This window comes from Silurus meridionalis, chromosome 12, assembly GCF_014805685.1.
Source record: "Silurus meridionalis isolate SWU-2019-XX chromosome 12, ASM1480568v1, whole genome shotgun sequence".
Lineage (NCBI taxonomy): Eukaryota > Metazoa > Chordata > Actinopteri > Siluriformes > Siluridae > Silurus > Silurus meridionalis.
In genome coordinates this window covers 20,919,368-20,938,182 of record NC_060895.1, presented here as the reverse complement: position 1 = coordinate 20,938,182, position 18,815 = coordinate 20,919,368, and the positions used below count along the sequence as shown (strand labels likewise).

At 37.2% G+C, this 18,815-nt stretch overlaps 2 protein-coding genes across 3 annotated transcripts in view; both read left to right on the top strand.

Annotated features, from left to right (window-relative positions):
- frem2b (FRAS1 related extracellular matrix 2b) overlaps positions 1–5,476 on the top strand; it is a 135,098-nt gene extending 129,622 nt beyond the window's left edge. Inside the window, 3 exon segments of the mRNA XM_046862953.1 lie at positions 453–640; positions 2,282–2,428; positions 3,752–5,476. Coding sequence (XP_046718909.1) covers positions 453–640; positions 2,282–2,428; positions 3,752–4,252 — 836 coding nt within the window. The 3' untranslated portion in view covers positions 4,253–5,476.
- An 8,356-nt stretch (positions 5,477–13,832) lies between these two features.
- Positions 13,833–18,815, top strand: part of c4 (complement component 4) — a 32,864-nt gene continuing 27,881 nt past the window's right edge. For both annotated transcript variants that reach the window (XM_046862235.1, XM_046862236.1), the window contains exons 1-8: positions 13,833–14,000; positions 14,160–14,352; positions 14,745–14,904; positions 15,032–15,102; positions 15,191–15,276; positions 16,506–16,588; positions 17,593–17,680; positions 17,766–17,871. In XM_046862235.1, coding sequence (XP_046718191.1) covers positions 13,894–14,000; positions 14,160–14,352; positions 14,745–14,904; positions 15,032–15,102; positions 15,191–15,276; positions 16,506–16,588; positions 17,593–17,680; positions 17,766–17,871 — 894 coding nt within the window. In that variant the 5' untranslated portion in view covers positions 13,833–13,893. The remainder of the gene's footprint in view (positions 14,001–14,159; positions 14,353–14,744; positions 14,905–15,031; positions 15,103–15,190; positions 15,277–16,505; positions 16,589–17,592; positions 17,681–17,765; positions 17,872–18,815) is intronic.

The window sequence follows — 18,815 nt, the reverse complement described above, 5'->3', positions numbered from 1 at the left end:
TATCATCTTGCGTAATTGCAGTCATGGGTATTTATTATCCTGACTATTTATTCAAGTGTTTTTTTGCCTTGAATATTTAGTATTATTCTGTATTTAGTCTCCTTGATTACTTATTCCCTCTGAATATTTATTCTCCTTGAGTAATTGGGTTCCTTGAGTATTTACTCCTTTTATGTATTTTTTACCCTGAGTATTTGTTCTCTGGAGTATTTGTTCTTCTGTGTTGAGAATGTATTGTCTTGAGTATTTATTTCCCCTGAGTATTTATTGTCTTGAGCATTCAGCAGTATTTAGCAAAATTTACTGAAAATCTGTAGAAAACATGCAGATAAGGATTTCTCAAAATAGATCAGACTCATTTACAAAAAACATGTAACTACGAAATAATGTTTCCTGTTTACTTCGTTAAGCATGTCACTGATTTGTGTTTATTTATTTATCTGTTCTGGCAGGTGACATAATCTACGGCCGTGTCATGGTGGATCCTGTGCAGAACCTCGGCGACTCCTTCATCTGCAACATCGAGAAGGTGTTCCTGTGTACGGGGGCAGACGGCTATGTGCCAAAGTACAACCCTGACAACTACGAGTACGGCTGTTTAGCAGATGCTGCGTCCCTCCTCTACAGGTTCAAGATCATTGTAAGCATTTTCGCTCTGCTCTTAGCGTCTAAATGCTTTAAATGATGACTAGCGCCTCATTAGTGCCACAGTGATGTTTAATCCTCTAATCGGATTAGTCAGGAGGTGTGGGTTAAGTTGTAATAGGGTGGGTTGGACAGAAGTGCTGACTGCGAGGCAACATATAGTTCTTAACATACTGTATAGTATACTAGTTCTAAACCGGTTTCATGTGACGAACGGAGTTGGTTCATTCAGAACGTATCTGTTTCTAGCTGCTATAATGCAAGTGATAACAGGAAGTAACCGGAAGTGGTTAGCTAGCTACATTTCACATCATTGATCTCTAATATATTCTAAAATATATATATAATAATTTAGCCTACATTTTTACCATTTCAAGATTTCTAACTTTGTTAAAAGATATATAATATGAACTCTATATGGACACCTGACTTTTTCAGCCATATACGAGGTGGTATCTAAAAGTTTCAAGTTCAGCTCTGTTTACAAGAATGCACTTTATTTATCTACGTTTCCACACGTTCAAAATAGTTCCCTTGCACAGCAATACAGCGATCCCAGTGTTCTCACTTCTAGAATGTGTCGTTAAAGTCTTCTTTTCAAAGCGCGTCGAACACCTTCTGCGATTCGCGCCGGATCTCCACAAAGGTGACAAAACGGCGACGACTTTTGAACTGGATCCTCATGTTCTGCGAAGAGGGCAAAGTCGGCAGGAGCCCAGTCTGGCGAGTGGTGTGGGTGTGGAATTGAGATTGTTCGGATCGTTCTCCGACGATAATTTTTGCACAAGTTGCAGAACGACTCCGGTGGTTGAGCTCGTTGAAGAACTTCCTGATCTCTCGACGTCTTTCAGATCTTGAAGCACACATGTCACTCAAAACACCTCAAACTAATTGTTGCAGCATCGCCGTATGTCATGTCAAAAGTCTCTGTGGCCGATTTGCCCAGTTTCACGCAGAATTTCCCATTTTTCTGTGATGAAATTGCAGACGCGGTAGCGTGGTCAGAACAGCACCAGTTAGCACTAGTAGTCTCCTACTCATATGGTTTTCCCCAACCTGTAACCACAAAGTCAGAGGCACACAATTGTATAGGATGTCTAGGTGTGGTAGCATAACATTTTCCCATTATCTGAACTAGAAAACCAAAACCTGTTCCAGCATGGCGATGCTCCTGTTGCACAAAACCAGCTCCATAAAGTTACATAGGTTGGAAGTTCTTGAGTAGCCTGCTACACACCTTTTGAGATGAATTGGAGCACTACCTGCACCCCCCAGGCCTTATACATCACACCCTTGTGTCTGAATCTCACACAGATCTTAAGTACACTGCAGAATCTTGAGGACCATCTTTCCAGTAGAGTGTAAGTTATTATATCAGCTAATGGAGACTAACTGTCGAGTGGTATTACTCAAAAAGCAGATAGAAATCAGGGGTCTATCTTTTCTCCATATAGCGTAGATTTGTTTTACCAATCTTCCAATATTTCAGAGACTTTTTGTATGGTATATGATGTTCATTGTAATGAAAATAGACAGTAAATATGCAAACACAACTGTCTTCACAGGTGTCCAATCTAAGTCAAAGAGAAATCTTTATAGCAAAAAAAACTAAACAAAAAAATCTCTTTGTTTACAGGACAAAGCTCAACCAGAGACTCAGGCTCGAGCATTCGGGAGCGTTAGCTTCAACGCTCTCCTGGCTGTTGATGACCCCGAAGCTTTGTCTTTAGTGAGGCAGACAGGCTCAGACGGCTTTCGGTTGGACTCCAAGCCATTGTTTCAGGTAAGTCAATGCTCCAGCAAGACTTTTTGTGTCATATTCAGACAAGCATACAAGGAACAAACAAGGATATTGTAGTACAGCATGTCAAAAAGACGCTTTTCTGTACTTTTGTTGACACATTGTGCTTTTGGTCATGTAAAATGTAAAAGAGGAAAAAATATCAACCATTGAATATAACCTAACAATGTGTAGTTAGCTATTTTTGAAATGTTTGATTAGATATTAACTACCATGTTTGTAGCTGATTAATTCTTAGCTAATAGGCAAATCTTTGCTAATGAAAGTTAATGTGTGAACTTGCTAATATGCTGGTTGACAAAGAAACTAGCAGGTAGTTAACTATTTGTGTTTACTAATGAAACTATTATACTTTAATATGTTTAATAGATAATAAGAACATCCAAACATCTCATAATGTTCCATACAAAAACCTAGCTGGATTAAACAAACATTATAATTCAGCTTCAATTCAATATGGCTTTATTTTGTATAGTGTTTTTACAGTGAACATTTTCGCAAAGTAGCTTTACAGAGATAAATAGGATATGTAGTTGGAAGTTTAATGCCTATTAGTTTGTTTCTTACAAGTTTTTCCCTAATGAGTGAACCAGTGGTGGCTGTGGCTTTGAGAAGAACCAGACTCGAAGGGGAACCCATCCTCATCTGGGTGGCACCAAATGTCCGTTCATTACAGTTCCCTCAGTGTTGAAGTGACGAAACACTTCGATGCAGAACTGTTCATGCAACCTGCGGTCCTAAGCCATTGTAATGTTGTTGATTATTTTGCTCAGTAGCTGAAGCAGTTATAACTGATGGGTTTGTACTGTAATTAATACCTAGTAATGGTTAACTAAAATAATAGTCTGTGTGAGGAGATGTTTGTTAGCAAACCTTCTCTTAATTTGGTGATCAACTCAAACTGACTCAAAAGTTGAGACTATGAAATTTAAACTTTAATTAACATGAACAGTCTCCTACAATGGTTCAGGACCACAGGTTGCATTTAAGCAGGTATCACTGCACACCTGAATGATGTATCTATAACGAAGAGACGTGGTGCCACCCAGATAACGATGGGTTCCCTTTCAAATCTGGTTCTTTCATGGTATCTTCCTTATACCATCTCAGAAAGTTTCGTCACTGTCTTCCTCATTGGGGTTTAATGAACCTACAAATTAAAAATGTATACCCTACTAATCTCTTTAAAGCTGTTTAGGGACAATGTCCATTGGGTTCCTGCTAACTAGTACCACTTGCCTTTTAACCAACCATTAATATAATCAATGAAAATCGCTTTACTAATGTTGTCTTTGTGTCTTCTAGGTATCTGCAGGAAGAGAGTGGTACATCCACACCATATACACCGTCCGCTCCAGAGACAACGCCAACCGAGGCATTGGGAAAAGGAGTTTGGAGTACCACCACATGTCTCGACACCACTCCTCACGTCCCAGAAGGTCAGTTTCGGCTCCAGCCCTTACCGAGGAGATCGGTGAGGAGAACGAGAGAGGAACCAACATCCTCCACGTGGCTCTGGAGCGCAGCAGCCAGCACCAGCCCCGGCCCAAAGTTAACATCCAGAACGTCATGGTTACCACAGGGTCCAAACCGGATGGCATGGAGGACTATTACCTACTAACGATCGTAGGAGTTCTGGTGGGTCTTGTCCTGACTGTCGTTCTCTCTGTACTCGTGTTTTTGTTGGTGCGCTCGAGGAAAGACAAGGAGAAACTCGCAGAGCCCACGAAGGCCTCCTGCAGCACTGAGCCCATGATGGTGCACGGCTTTGACAGTAACGACAGTAACGACAGCTCTGAGGTGTGAGCGCTCGGTGGGACTATGTGGGGGTTTTTTTGTTGTTTTTTGTTTTTTTGTGCAAGTGATTCTTATTTAACTACTAAGACTTTGCGATTCGAAGGGACTTTTGAAGAGTTGGACCGACTTGCACAATCTCAGAGATGAGGTCAGCTGAGGTCATGTGACACTCTGGAGTCTGTGATGAAGGTCTTGGCGCTCGGATACTGGCTCGCTTCAGGAGTTGGCGAAAACAAAGAACTCTGGAAACACTTATTTTTGCTGTTTCACAATTCGAAAAGGAAAACATGAAGCCAGGATTTATAAAAACAAGGCATTCAGACCATGCTGTTCTTTTTACTCAACCTTGTCATCATTATTATTTCATTCAGAGGTGCTAGAAGCTTCCTGGCTAAGGAGCTAAAGAGTGTTTGTTGTCTTTGTTTATATTTTCATTACTGTTTTAGTCTATCAAATGTTTCACAATCACTTTTTAACTTTGCTATCACATTATATTATTCGATCACATCCTCGCACACCATTTTCATCCTAATTGTTTTAGTTTTTACATTTTCCTACACAAATGCAGTAAATTTCAACCCCACCCAATTGTTTAATTATTTACTATAAATTTTGTAAAGAAAAACATATTATAATGTAAATTCATACGCCAATGATTTTTGTAATGTCCCTGACTTGCATTGAATCCAGCATACTATTCGATTCATAAGCACGCATCCCAAATGCTATGCTATATGGACATGTGACTTCTGAACATCCCATTCTACATTTAGTTCCTATTTGCTGTTATAATTTCCTCCACTTTTCTAGGAAGATAGATTTTGAGGAGCGATTGTGAAGATTTGTGCTTGTTCAGCTACAAGGGGGTTAGTAAAGTCAGGTACTGATGTAGGTGAGGTGAGGAGACCTGGGCTGCAGTCAAAGTATCTCTTCATCCCAAACATATTCAATAGGTCAGAGCTCTAAAGCAGACCATATATATATATATATATATATATATATATATATATATATATATATATATATATATATACACACACTATATTGGCAAAAGTATTGGGACACCTGGTCATCTGTACAGTATATTATTTTTGAGCAATGCATTCAATCTTTAGTCCCAATTTTCTCTTAAATTCCCACCATTTTTCTGGAAAGATGTTCACTAGATTTTGGAGTGTGCTTATGGATATTTGTGTTCAGGTACTGATGTGAGGAGACCTGTGGTGCAGTCAGTGTTCACATTCATCCCAAAGGTGTTCAGTAGGGATGAGATCAGAGCTCTATAGCAGACCATTCAAGATCTTTATCTCCTTCAAGGAGCTCACTTTGTGCAGGGGCATTGCCATGCTGAAACAGGTTTTGGGTTTCCAAGTTGCAAAAATGTATTATAGTGCATTTAAAAGAAGCCAGTACTTTTAAATTCCCCATGCTTCGTGGTAACAGTTTGGAAAAGAACCACATATAGCAGGAAAGGTCATGTGATCCAATACTTTTGAAAATAGTTTATCTTCATGGACCTGGCTTAGTCCTTGGGGCATTGTCATGCTGAAACAGGTTTGGGTCTTTTAGTTTAAATAAAGGGTTACTTTAATGCTACCACATCCAAAGACATAATTTTATAGTGTGCGTCCAAACAAATACTTTTGTCCATATACAGGAAGTGTATTTCTAAATGCTATTTCTATGCTGTAATTGGTAAATAATCAACCACGGGTTTGTAGAGTTGTAGACAAGTGGCTTGTCACTCACCCAGACTAGATGAAATCTAAACTGATCCAATTTAGACCGTTCTAGCATTCACGGAGCAGACTTGGACGATTCTGGCTAATGTTAGCGTTAGGTAAATGCTCTAATACATTAATGCTAGGGAGTCACGACACTGGCTACAGCTCACAGTTTAGAGACTGTTGTGTTTTTGGCTTTCGTTATTGACGCACTGAAATCAGTAAGTGGACTAATTTTGGATTCCAGTGAAACTGCCTTGTCGGTTCACTCTGAATGTATTACATGTATGAAAGTGTGCATTTCGATGACTATTTATTTATTACCAGGTAGTCAGCACTGAGTTTGCGAAAAATCCTTCGTCTCACTTCACAGCCTTGTTAACATTTATTTGTTTTGTTCCTGCCATCCGAACACAGAACCTTCTGGAAAATGACAGAAATTAGCACGTTTTTTTTATTTTATTTTTTATTCTATGCAATTTCATGGTTTGTTTGTCTATATATATATATATATATATATATATATATATATATATATATATATATATATATATATATATATATATATAGATGCCTATATATCGACAATCTATATATAGTGCTGGTACTTTTTATCCACCTTTGTTTTCATGTTGTGAACTGGTTTTCCTGGATGCCCTTCACAAACAGGTGAATCTTCTCAACGGTCAGTGTTGGATGGATGTATGTTATTATGATTTACAAACACTGTATTTGTTGTATTAAAAAAAAAATTTTAAAAAGTAGAAATTACAGTGTGTTCCTTTCAATAACTTCGGTAACTCTTTGCTTGCTTAAGAGAAAAAAAGTATACCCTCCCACTTGATACTTTTACTTCAAATGATGGATATGATATAGGGCTCATATAGCATTCGTAACGGGACAAGCATAGCTCCAATAGCTAGTAGTAGAAGAAGACAATAATAAATAATTTATGGTTTTGGTGTTCATAAATTTATTCTATTGATCTCCTTTTGCTACTAATATTCCACGAGGAAAACGCTCTATAAATAAGCTGCAGATGTAATAGACTAATCAATCTGGCATCCCATTTCCTTTTAAACTACATTGGGTGAATATAGAATGTATAGAAGCTTGAAAAAGGTATGGGGCAGATGAAAAAACAAACAAATACTAACAATTATTTTTTGGGGTAAAATGTAGACACACTCAAATATAAAAAAAAAAAAAAGTTTGCTTTTTTTACACTTTCAAGCCTGAGGTTTTTTATTCTACATTAAGGACATACAAGTAAAATTCCATCCTGCTCTACCACTAAGATCTGATCCTAATTACACTACAGTGTCAACCTTCAATATTATAACAAGTGATATAAGTTTGATTAAAATAATATTAAAATATTTTGAGGGCAGAAAATTTGACGTTCTCAGGCGTTTTCAACATGTGCATAACAGATCTCACGTTTCAGAGAGTTTTAGTTTTATCACACTCCAACCCTCAGAGTATAGACAATTTACAGTACAGTAGAGTGTGGTACAGTATGAAAATGAGGTGATCAGAACTCTGGAACATGAAGGGAGATCATGATGTAAACTACAGTGATTTTAATGACATACAATCAGAAAAATGATCATTTTAGGTCCCAAAAACACCAATACCCTTACTATTTATTTAAGTGAAAAAACTGACGTTCTCAGATGTTTACCAAAATCAACATGTGCTTTACAGATACCAAGAAAGACACAGCAGTGCGCTTAGTTTTGGTCTGTCACACTCCAAACCTTAGTTATACCTAATATAGTATATTTACAGTAAACTTTCTTTCGGCTTCTCCCATCAGGGGTCGCCACAGCGGATTTGATTTGGTACATGTTTTTACGCTGGATGCCCGTCCTAACGCAACCCTCCTAATTTATCCGGGCTTGGGACCGGCACTAAGAGCGGCTGGGGTTGGTTCCCTGACCGGGGATCGAACCCGGGCCGCAGCAATGAGAGCGCCGCATCCTAACCACTAGACCACCAGGGGACATAATATAGTATATATATTTACGGTACAGTATGTATATAATGGGATCAGATCTCGGCTAAGGAGCATAATGGGATGTTAGTAGGTACACTACAATTTCAAAAATCGGATTGTAACCTAAAACTCACTAAATCACTTAATCAGGACTGACAAGAATGACACAATGGCACATTTAGATATGATTAATCACACTAACTATTTACAGTGCAGTAGAGTATGGAAATAAGAACCTCAGATGAGAAACATGACGGTACATGAAGTACAGTGATGGCAACCAAAGTCATACCATGTGTTAAGACAATCAGAAAATGAGCACATTTCAGCCTCCTAAAAACACAAAGGTGAACCCCCTAACATTTTTTGGGTGAAAACTTCACAGAGAGTCCCAAAATTCAGCCTACGCATTTGGCAACCCAGTAAATGCATTTCTTAAAACAATGTGTACAAACAGCACAATATATTGGATTTCTTGAGAAAAGTCTGTACTTTAAAAAAATAAGTATTTGTGTAAATGAGCATCTCATTCCCATCAGAATGTAAAGTCACTTTTGTCATTGTTCACAAACAAAATCATTCAAAAAATTCTAAAGCATTTAGAAAGATCATAAGTGCAATAGTCTGTGGTTTTTTTTACATTTTATGTCAAAATTCACATCATTCATATGATATGAGTTTGGTCACAATCAGAAAACACTCATTTATTTAGCAAAATCCAGATTAAGTTTTGCTCTCACACTCCAAACCTAAATTATAGTAAAGTCTATTTACAGTACAGTAGAGTGGAGTACAGTATGGACATGAGGAAAAAGAACTCAGCTCTGAAGCATGATGGGAAATCACTAAGTGACCTTCACACATGCTATGACTTTAGTTACACTCAATTTTGTTAAAAAAAAAAAAAAAAACACAAATGCCCCTGACAGCTTTACAGGGTGAAGAGTTTAACGTTCTCAGATATTTATTAAACTCAGCCTGTGTGTTTCAGTGTTACGTCAAGAATAACACTGTAGTGCAATTCATTGAGTTTATTAACACTTTATTAACAGCTCTCAGCTCACAGGCAAGAAAAGATGTTGACTGATTATTGTGACTTTCTGAACACATAGTAGGACCTTGTTTACAATCAGAAAAACAAAACCCATTCCCATTTTTGGTGAAGCATTTAATGTTCTCTGATGTTAATCGAATTCAGATTTTCAGAAGAACTGTACAACATGACACAGAGCAAAACAAAGTGCACTGCTGTCTCACAGCAAACCAGAGTTTTACTCTTTTCTATTTACACTACAGTAGAGTGAAGTACGGTATGGAAATAATTATTTATTTATTAATGATTTATGTCTGTACTTTGAGAGTCACAGCTGGAACCAAATTCCTTGGCCAATAAACCTGATTCTGATTCTGACATATACCGTACACATGGGTTTAAGAAGGTAGCCAAGGAACTAAGGTAAGTGCTGATAAAGTGAAGGCAGCCCATACAGTATATAATACATGAGTAGCATCCACTGTGGGTTCAACATTCTAGCTGCCCTTTAGAAAAAGAGGTACACACTTTAAAAAAAATAAAAAATAAAATAGAGGTTTTTAACTGGTTTATAGTTCTTTAACATCCATAGAGCTTTACACTCAATAATCTCATATGAAGCAGTTCAGTAGATGGACTCAATAGACTGGAACAAAACTTATTGTATGAGAATTGAATCAAAGCACATACATCTGTGTTCAAATATATAGCAGGACCTCAGTAACCTGATGAATCAATGTTATTAGTAGTGGTGATTTTTCTACATTGCAAATAATTTACTAGTGGATTTGTTAATGTAATAGAAAAAACAACACACCCACCTGTCATGGCCTGACCTGAACTGACTTATTCACTGAAAGGGGCCTGGTCGCAGTGAGGTTTTTGGACAAATGTTCTGTGGGGAAAAAAAAATCATTATTTGTTCTTTATTATTAAAGAAGTGAAGCAAATGTTACGCACATTGTTATAACATATAACACATCCCGTACCATCTAGGGACGTACCAGTGCCGATTGGATCCCACTACATGTGTGGAGTTTTGACATTTGACCTCCTGGAGTGTTTCAAGGTTTTGGCATGGAGAAGCTGGTGCTGGATCTGTGATGATCACAAATGTTGAGCTCAGTAGCTCCTAGTTTTATAACCATAAAGACTGTATAAGCCTGTAGATGAACTTATAATCTTATACTCCAGCACTCCTGTTAGTTCTCACTCTCCAGTGTTCTGTATTGTTTAAAGATTTATGATCACACTCTTGATGTCACCCAAATGAGGATGGGTTCCCCTTTTGAGTCTGGTTCCTCTCAAGGTTTCTTCCTCATAACATCTAAGGGAGTTTTTCCTTGCCACAGTCGCCACGGCTGTTCATCAGAGATAAATACACACCATTCACCTTGACTGTTGATTTCTGTAAAGCTGCTTTGAGACAATGTCTGTTGTGAAAAGCGCTATAGAAATAAACTTGACTTGACTCGATATATTAATATTACCTTCTGAATTGGATCTTTCCACACATTGTTCAGAGAGACAATGTAATTTGAATAAAACATTGATTGTAAAGAGAAAAACGTGTACCAATTTATAGAATGCTCAGCTAAAATAATCTCAAATGCTTTAAAATGACGAATAATAACCAGAAACATAAAGGAGGGGAAAAAGTGACTAGCCAATAATCACTTCCAAAAATATCAACCATGATCTAAAATTACGTGTTAGTACCGTTTCCGTCAGAAGACGTTTGATCGTAGCCATGCAATCTGCAAGAAGTCGTGTAAAGCACTATTGTTGGGGAAAAGGCATGTGGAGAATTAGTTACAACTTGTTATGAAACACATTGACTGGTCCAAAGAGAACAGTACACATGGAGACTCCTAGGTACTCAATTCCAGCCATAGTACACTGTAAAGACAGTGAAGCACAGGGATGCCACGACTGTGATGGGTCTCATCAGCAAGAATGATGAGTCAGCATGGAAAGAAAAAGTACAATGACCTGTCTCTGAATGTGGATTAAACAAAGAAGTTAACTTCAGAAGGACAAGTAGTGATCATTCCCTCCTAAACATCAATGGCTCCTTCTTGGAGATCGTCAAGAGCACCAAATTCGTCGGTGTTCACCTGGCGGAGAATCTCACCTGGTCTCTTAACACCTTACAAGGAAAGCCTAAGAGCATCTCTTGGTCTGCCTTTGGATGGTGTCTTATTAGATTGAAGGGCACTATTTGCAGCTGGGGATGGTTTCTTATCAACGACCTGGTGATCCATGAAATTACGGAGTAAGAACAGGAGCTTTGAGGATGGATTTGGACTGTAGTTAATGTCAACAGTCTCAGGGTCTTCAGTTTGCATTTGATCACCATCACTGCACACCTCAACATCGTTCATCTGTAATACATTCGGTGACACCCAGGTGAGGATGAGTTTCCCTCTTGGGCCTGGTTCCTCTCAAGGTTTCTTGCTTAAGCCATCTCAGAGAGCTTTTCCCTGCCACAGTCTGACTTGACTCTTGACTTGAGGATGGCTAAGAAGGTCGACAGCTTCTATCTTCCATCCATCATGGACATTTACACCACACCGTGCATCTGTAAAGCCACCAGCTTTGTGGCTGATCTCACACACACACACACTTCACTCTCCTGCCATCTGGAAAAAGGGTACTGAAGTATTCAAAGCCCTCATGTTGACAGTCACTGTTTACTGTCTCCTTATATTATGTTGTCCCTTTTTGTCTGCACATGTTCTCTTTATGTTGTTAATTTTGGATTTGTTTATTCCCGTGTTTCTTATTGTTAATTATGTTGTCTGATGAAGTACATTAGTCCGGCAGTAACATTTTCACTTTTCTGTGTACGGTTGAAATGACAGTTGAAGCCTACTTGACTTGACTTGGTACCAAACTCATGATATGGGGATGTTTTCATACTACAGTACCGGGCCAATTTATTACATACCAGGCATCATGGATCATTCTGAATAAAAATACTTGGAGATTATTTTGACAAGGAAATGGGTGACCCTGAAATGGGTGCTTTAACAAGATGCATGACCCTACACAAAGAACTAAGTGAGAGCATCTAGATTATGAGTAGGATTGATGTAATGGAGTGGCCAGTTCAATTCCATTAAAAACGTGAAAGGTGACAATAAAAATGCAGTTTTTGAAGGCAAAACTACAAAACTTTATTGTGGGTTTTAATTCTTTCTCCTTGGCTGAAATAGGTTTCTGAGCTCAGTAGTAATAAAAAAAACAATGGCTGCAACTAAATATGAGTTCAGTAGTATAAGTTTTGGAATGGGCAGCTTGCACATTTGGAAAGGCTTCATCATTGCTGAATTGTCCATCCAAAAAATGTCTCTTCAGGGAAAGCCTTTTATATTTGAGCAAGACATTGCTAACTGCATACTACATCTGGTACAATAGCATGACTTTGCAGTAGAAAGTCCGGGTGCTGAACTGTCCTGCCTGTAGTTCAGACCTTTTACCATTTGAAAAAAATTTGACTCATCATGAAATAAAAAATACAACAAAGGACAACCAGAACATGACATGTTCTTCATTGTATTTAAAATATAAACTCATGAGACATGTAGCTTTTAACCCATTACTTTTTTGGATTGCTACATTAATGATTTGATGATCATGATGTTCCCTGGTGGTCTAGTGGTTAGGATGCGGCGCTCTCACCGCTGCCGCCCGGGTTCAATCCCCAGTCAGGGAACCGACCCCAGTGCACTCTTAGTGCCGGTCCCAAGCCCAGATAAATGGGGAGGGTTGCATTAGGAAGGGCATTCAGCGTAAAAACATGTGCCAAATCGAACGTGCGGATCATGAATACGGATGATCCGCTGTGGCGACCCCTAATGGGAGAAGCCAAAAGAAGGTTTAATAAACTAAACGAAGGTTTAATATAGGAAGGAAAAAAAACTTTCAATTCAGGAAATTTATATTCACGGTAAATCATCATCTATAACTTTTTATAACTTATCTTTTTGAGCAATATCAACTTTGAATAATGGACAGTAAAGCTCAAAGTGTCTATTTTTCAAAGATGTTTTAATTATGTAAGTAGCCCACTTTTATCAGGAACTGTTAGGTAGGGCGTTTTCAGCTGTGAGTCCCAAAAGCTGTGGCGAAGGCTAACAGGTTAACTATAATACTATATACTGAACTAATACAGCTAGAATTCTGTATCAGACACATACAGGACAACATTCTGTTGAAAATTACCTCATTTTTTCCTTAAATTGGTATATATTCTTAATTAAAAAATTTATTGTGAATAGAACATGGATTTATGAGATTAACAAATTATTGCATTTTGTTTGTATTTACATTTTACACAGCGTCCCAACTTTTATCAAAATAGGGATTATATGAACCAGATCATGTAATAGGTGTAAGTCGAATGATTCTTATTATGTTAAATGTAAAGGCTTTGCTTCTTGACAGAATAAAAAAAAAACTTTTTGTGTCTGGTTCAACAAAACTTTTTTGGAAGAGTTAGTAGTAGGAAAGGTTCTTCACAGCACTTTGGAAATCAAAAATGTCTCTTCTATTGCGTCGTTGTGCCCTTTTTGGCTTGTCCTCGCACCTTTATTCTCAGGAAATGTATGCCAAAGAGAGGTCAGATTAATTGCTGTTTTGTTCTCTGGGATTTTACTTTGCAAAGTCCAAGTCCTCCAAAACAAATCCCATAGCCTATTGCTCAATATTGGTTTGTTGGATGTCACAGTAGAAGCATCCCCCTGTAGTGTCTGGCCAAAAACCAGGACCGTATCTGGGAAGTCATGTGATTTCATTAGAAAAGAGGGAGAAAAAAAAGAAAGTCCATCAGTTGGGAAATACCTATTGGGTCAAAGCAGTGTGGAAAACAGCTCTCTCAGTGCAGATCTCGATGGTGAAAAGACCAGAGCATATAACTTTGCACCAGGAAGTCAGAATGATCTTTCTTCTAGTTTTTGTGGCGTTGGTTCATTCTGCAGTGGAGGAAAAGGCACCAAAGTGAGTACTTTAAAAATTTGTGAGAATTTTCTACATACCATTGCAACTCACTGCTATCTCATTATATCATATTTGGAAATATTTGCAACTTTGTCATGTCTTTTGCACAAAATCAATGTTGCAGTTTTGTGCCTGTGTGTGTTTGCACTTGTGCACCAGATTTCTCGTTATTGGCCCGAGCGTTATTCACTTGGGGGTGGAGGAGACAGTGAGTGTGCAACTGCATGAAGCCATTAAACCTGCCAGTGTAGTTCTGTATTTCAAAGATTCTTTGGGAAATGCGAAACTGAGCGAATCAAAAACTGTGACCTTAAATGAAGATAATCAATATCAAGCTGTGGTGACACTTAAGGCAAGTTCATCGTTACTTATTTATCATCAATACTAAGTATTTTATATTACATATACTGCATGTGGTAAATCTCCACACTACGTATTCAATGTACAGTGTAGTAGATTTGTACAATGTGTAGTATTCATATCTGATGCTGAATATTCTGAAAATCTCTGATCTTTTGTATAATGGAATATTCAACAGCAGTTTAAAATGAAGGTTTATATGAATGCATGTAATAAAATACATTATTTCCTCTGGAAGTCAAAGATTTAGCAGTTTTAGGTTTAGCTGTAGATACGATTTGGTCATTTGTTATACAGCCCAATGTTTATTTTTATTTTTTTAGTTCAGAAGTGTTGTTTTTATATGACTCAGGAATATAGATGATGCATTTTTTGCCTCTTCAGGTTGATCCAGTGAAATTTTTCAGTCTCAAAAACCAAATAAACGTCAATCTAATTGCTAAAATAAATGGCCATATTAAAACAGTTCATGTGCTTGTGTCAACCAGAAGAGGTTATATTTTCATTCAAACAGACAAGACAATCTATAATCCTGGAGAAACTGGTAAGAAATATGACTTTTGCATTTGTTTGTTTATCATTATTATTATTATTATTATTATTATTATTATTATTATTAATCGTAGGAAAGTTGATTGTATTAATCGTTGTTGTTTGTTTTTACTTTTCAGTCAAATACAGAATCTTTACTCTAGATAACTATTTGATGCCTATAAATGATAAGATCAATGTCCAGATATTTGTGAGTATCGTGCTATGAATTTCCACTTGCACACAAATAACTGTGTAGTGAAAATTTGAAATATTATCTGACTGTAAATTCTTTGTAGAACTCCAAAGACCTGCTGGTCTACAGACATGTCCTGAATTCGGATCAAATCCTGCAGAAGACGGTCACTATTCCAGACATAGGAATGTAAGTTAACGTTGAACTTTTTAGATTTCATTCAGTTTTCTTTGAGCAGTGTTTTTAACAATGGGTTCTGTCCCAAAGCAGCAGTACAAACATGATTATATTATTTTAATTGATATGTTTAAGTTTAACCCTAATGATCAGTGGAAAGGAAAAACTTCCTAAGATGATATGAGGAATAAACCTTGAGAGGAACCAGACCTCAAAAGTGAACCAATGCTCATCTGGATGGCAGCTAATGTCTATTCATTTAACTTTTTAGTTCAAGTTGGTTTGGTTTTTAGCCAACTTTTAAGCAATTCAAGTTAAAACAGTTGATAACACATCAAACTAGATACGGAGAGTCTCTATTAAACAGGCAGACCAACTTTCAGCTTTGTGGTAACAGTTTGTAGAAGAACCACAACATATGGCATGAAAGGTCAGGTGTCTGCAAACACTTGGCAATATAGTATATTTATTACATGCATTATAGTCAATGCTATAACCTGTAAAGCCATATAATAAATTAAAAATGACAATAATATGTATATTATTGTGTTTAGTTAGGTTCCTAATCCCCCAACCAAACCCCCCCTGGGGTGCTAATATAAAGCATTCATTAGGCATGATACCTACTGTTATATACAATATACTTATATACTTTCTATTATAATTAATTACTTATAAAATGCATAATAGTTGAGACAATTGTTATAAACATATAATACATCAAGCCCTATTGTGCAGCGTGCATGTTAAATATGATTATAATGTGTTATAAGCACCAATTATAATTACATCAGGTTATTACTGTACATGCAGTACATACAATGCTATAAACCGTAAAGGCTTATAATGCCTTGTGGATAAATTACAAGTGATTATAAATGTGCTCATAAATCATTATTCATATGATCTTTATATAAAAAGCGTCTGCAAATTTATTAATACAGGATTTATATATATATAAAACATGCATTTGCACAAACTTACTCTTTTGATGCTTCAGAAATTAAAATGTTCACAAAAATCGTTCCTCATTGGAATCTGAGTTGTCACTTAAAAGGTCATATGAGAAAGAAAAGACAATGTGGACAATATAAAACCAAATACACAATCAGAGCGATAATTAAAGACAGCACTTTATAAATATACTGCACATCACAGAGTCATTGATCGAAGACGTAACGACTCGACTCTTTTTGATAAAATTGATCTGACTGAGTGAAATTTTCTGATTTCTTTTTCAGGGCAGGAAACTGGAAAATCACAGCTTCTTATTATGACTTCCCAAAGTCAAAGTCTTCTGTGGAGTTTGAGGTTCGAGAGTATGGTAAGTGTTAAAACCAGGAAGCCTCGGCGGTCTTCAGGGGGCTGATGCTAGTGAGCGAATTCACTGGATGTTTTCTTCGCTTATATAAATTCCATTTTTGAAAGTCTACAGAGAATTAAAAAAAGGAAAGTGAGGGCATGTGACAGCTGTGTAAAACTTCAGCACTGCTGGAAACATGTCCAAAAAAAACTATTATGCAACAAGAATCTAGTGGCCCAGATTACATTCAAACAAATAAATCATGGGTGCAAAGTTCTACTGAAGCACAATTTTAACTAAAGGACCAAAAGTATGTTCTCACCTGATCATCACACCCAAATGTGGTTCTGCTCTAAACTGTTGCTACACAGTTGTATAGGATGCATGTGTATGCTGCAGCATTACAGTTTCTTTTCACTGGAACTAAAACCCATACCAGTGAACACTATAAAGACACGGTGTGTAAAGGTTGGACTGGAAGAACATTGACCACAATTAACTTCTCGGGTGAACAGAAACGTCACCTGGGGTCTCACCCTACATCATCTGGAGACACACAATTATATACGATGTTTTTTGATGCAGTAGGATGAAATCTTTCCTTCGCTTGAGCTAGGAGACCCAAACCTGTTCCAGCATGACAATGCGCCTGTGCACAAATTCAGCTCCATGAAGATCATGAGTGACCTGCTATAAAGTTCTGACCTCAACCCGATTGAACACCTTCGGGATAAATTGGGTTGGAGTGGAAGCTCTTGAGTGGTCTGCTCGGACCTTAAACCCTATTGGAACGAATTGGACCCCACACCTCCTCATCTCACCTTCATCAATACCTGAATTTACTAACGCCCCCTTGTGGCTAAATAAGCACAAATCTCCACAAGAACACTCCAAAAACTTATGAAAATGTTTTTTAAAGTTATGTTTTAAAAGCACATACAAATCTTAAGTTCAGCTGTCCACAAACTTTTGTCAACATAATGTAAATATTTTACAGGTAAATAATTATCTGTCATTGTTTTCAGTTCTGCCCTCATTTGAAGTAAAGATCGAGGCTGCAAAGCAATACCTCTCGCTGAAATCTAATGATTTTCAGTTCAGAATCTCAGCCAGGTACGTTTCCTCTCACTCTGGGACTATAAATAATGATCATTTCCTTGGATCGTGTATTCACGTTGCTGATGCTGGACGTTCTCAGATATACGTATGGAAAGAGTGTCAGTGGGGCAGCATATGTGCGATTTGGACTGATCGACAGTAAAGGAGAGAAGACTTATCTTCCTGGTATAGAAAAACAGATAAAGGTGAGTACAATGCTTTTCAATGCAGAATTGTACATCCAGACCCTGATATTAGTTACACAATGTATTACTGTATATTATACTACATATAAACTTCACTATACATCAAGGTGAAAATACATAAAAGTAATATATATATGTGTATGATTATATGGATGATTATATCGGAAATAATGTATAATAATGGAATAAGGATGATGATATGGATGATATGGAATAATTATATGGATGATACAGACGATGACTGATTATAAGGATTTTATAGATGATTAATGATATAGATGATGACATATACTGTTTGAATGATGATGGTGATGATTGCTAATTTGGATGATGATGATGATGACTGACTGTATGGATCATGGTAATGATGATATAGATGGTGATGATGATGATGATGACTGTATGTATAAATGTAATTGATGATGTGGATGATGGTAATGAGTGATGATATGGATGATGATGATGACTTACTGTATGGATCATGGTAATGATGATATGGATGGTGATGATGGTGAGTACTGTATGTATAAAGGTGATTGATGATGTGGATGATGGTAATGAGTGATGATATGGATGATGATGATGACTGACTGTATGGATCATGGTAATAATGATATGGATGGTGATGATGATGATGATTAATTCGAATGATGTTGTACAGTATGGATGATTATAATATGGATGATGACATGGACTGTTTGGATGATGATGATGAAGGACTATATGTATTATGCTGGTGATTGATCATTCTGATGATCATGACTCTGTATGGATCATGGTAATGAGGATATGGATGGGGATGATGATGATGACTGTATGGATCATGGTAATGAGTGGTGATGATAATATGGATGATGACATGGACTGTATAGATGATGGTGGGGATGAGGATTGATCAGTTGAATGATATGGACTGTATGGATGATAATGATGATGATGATTGC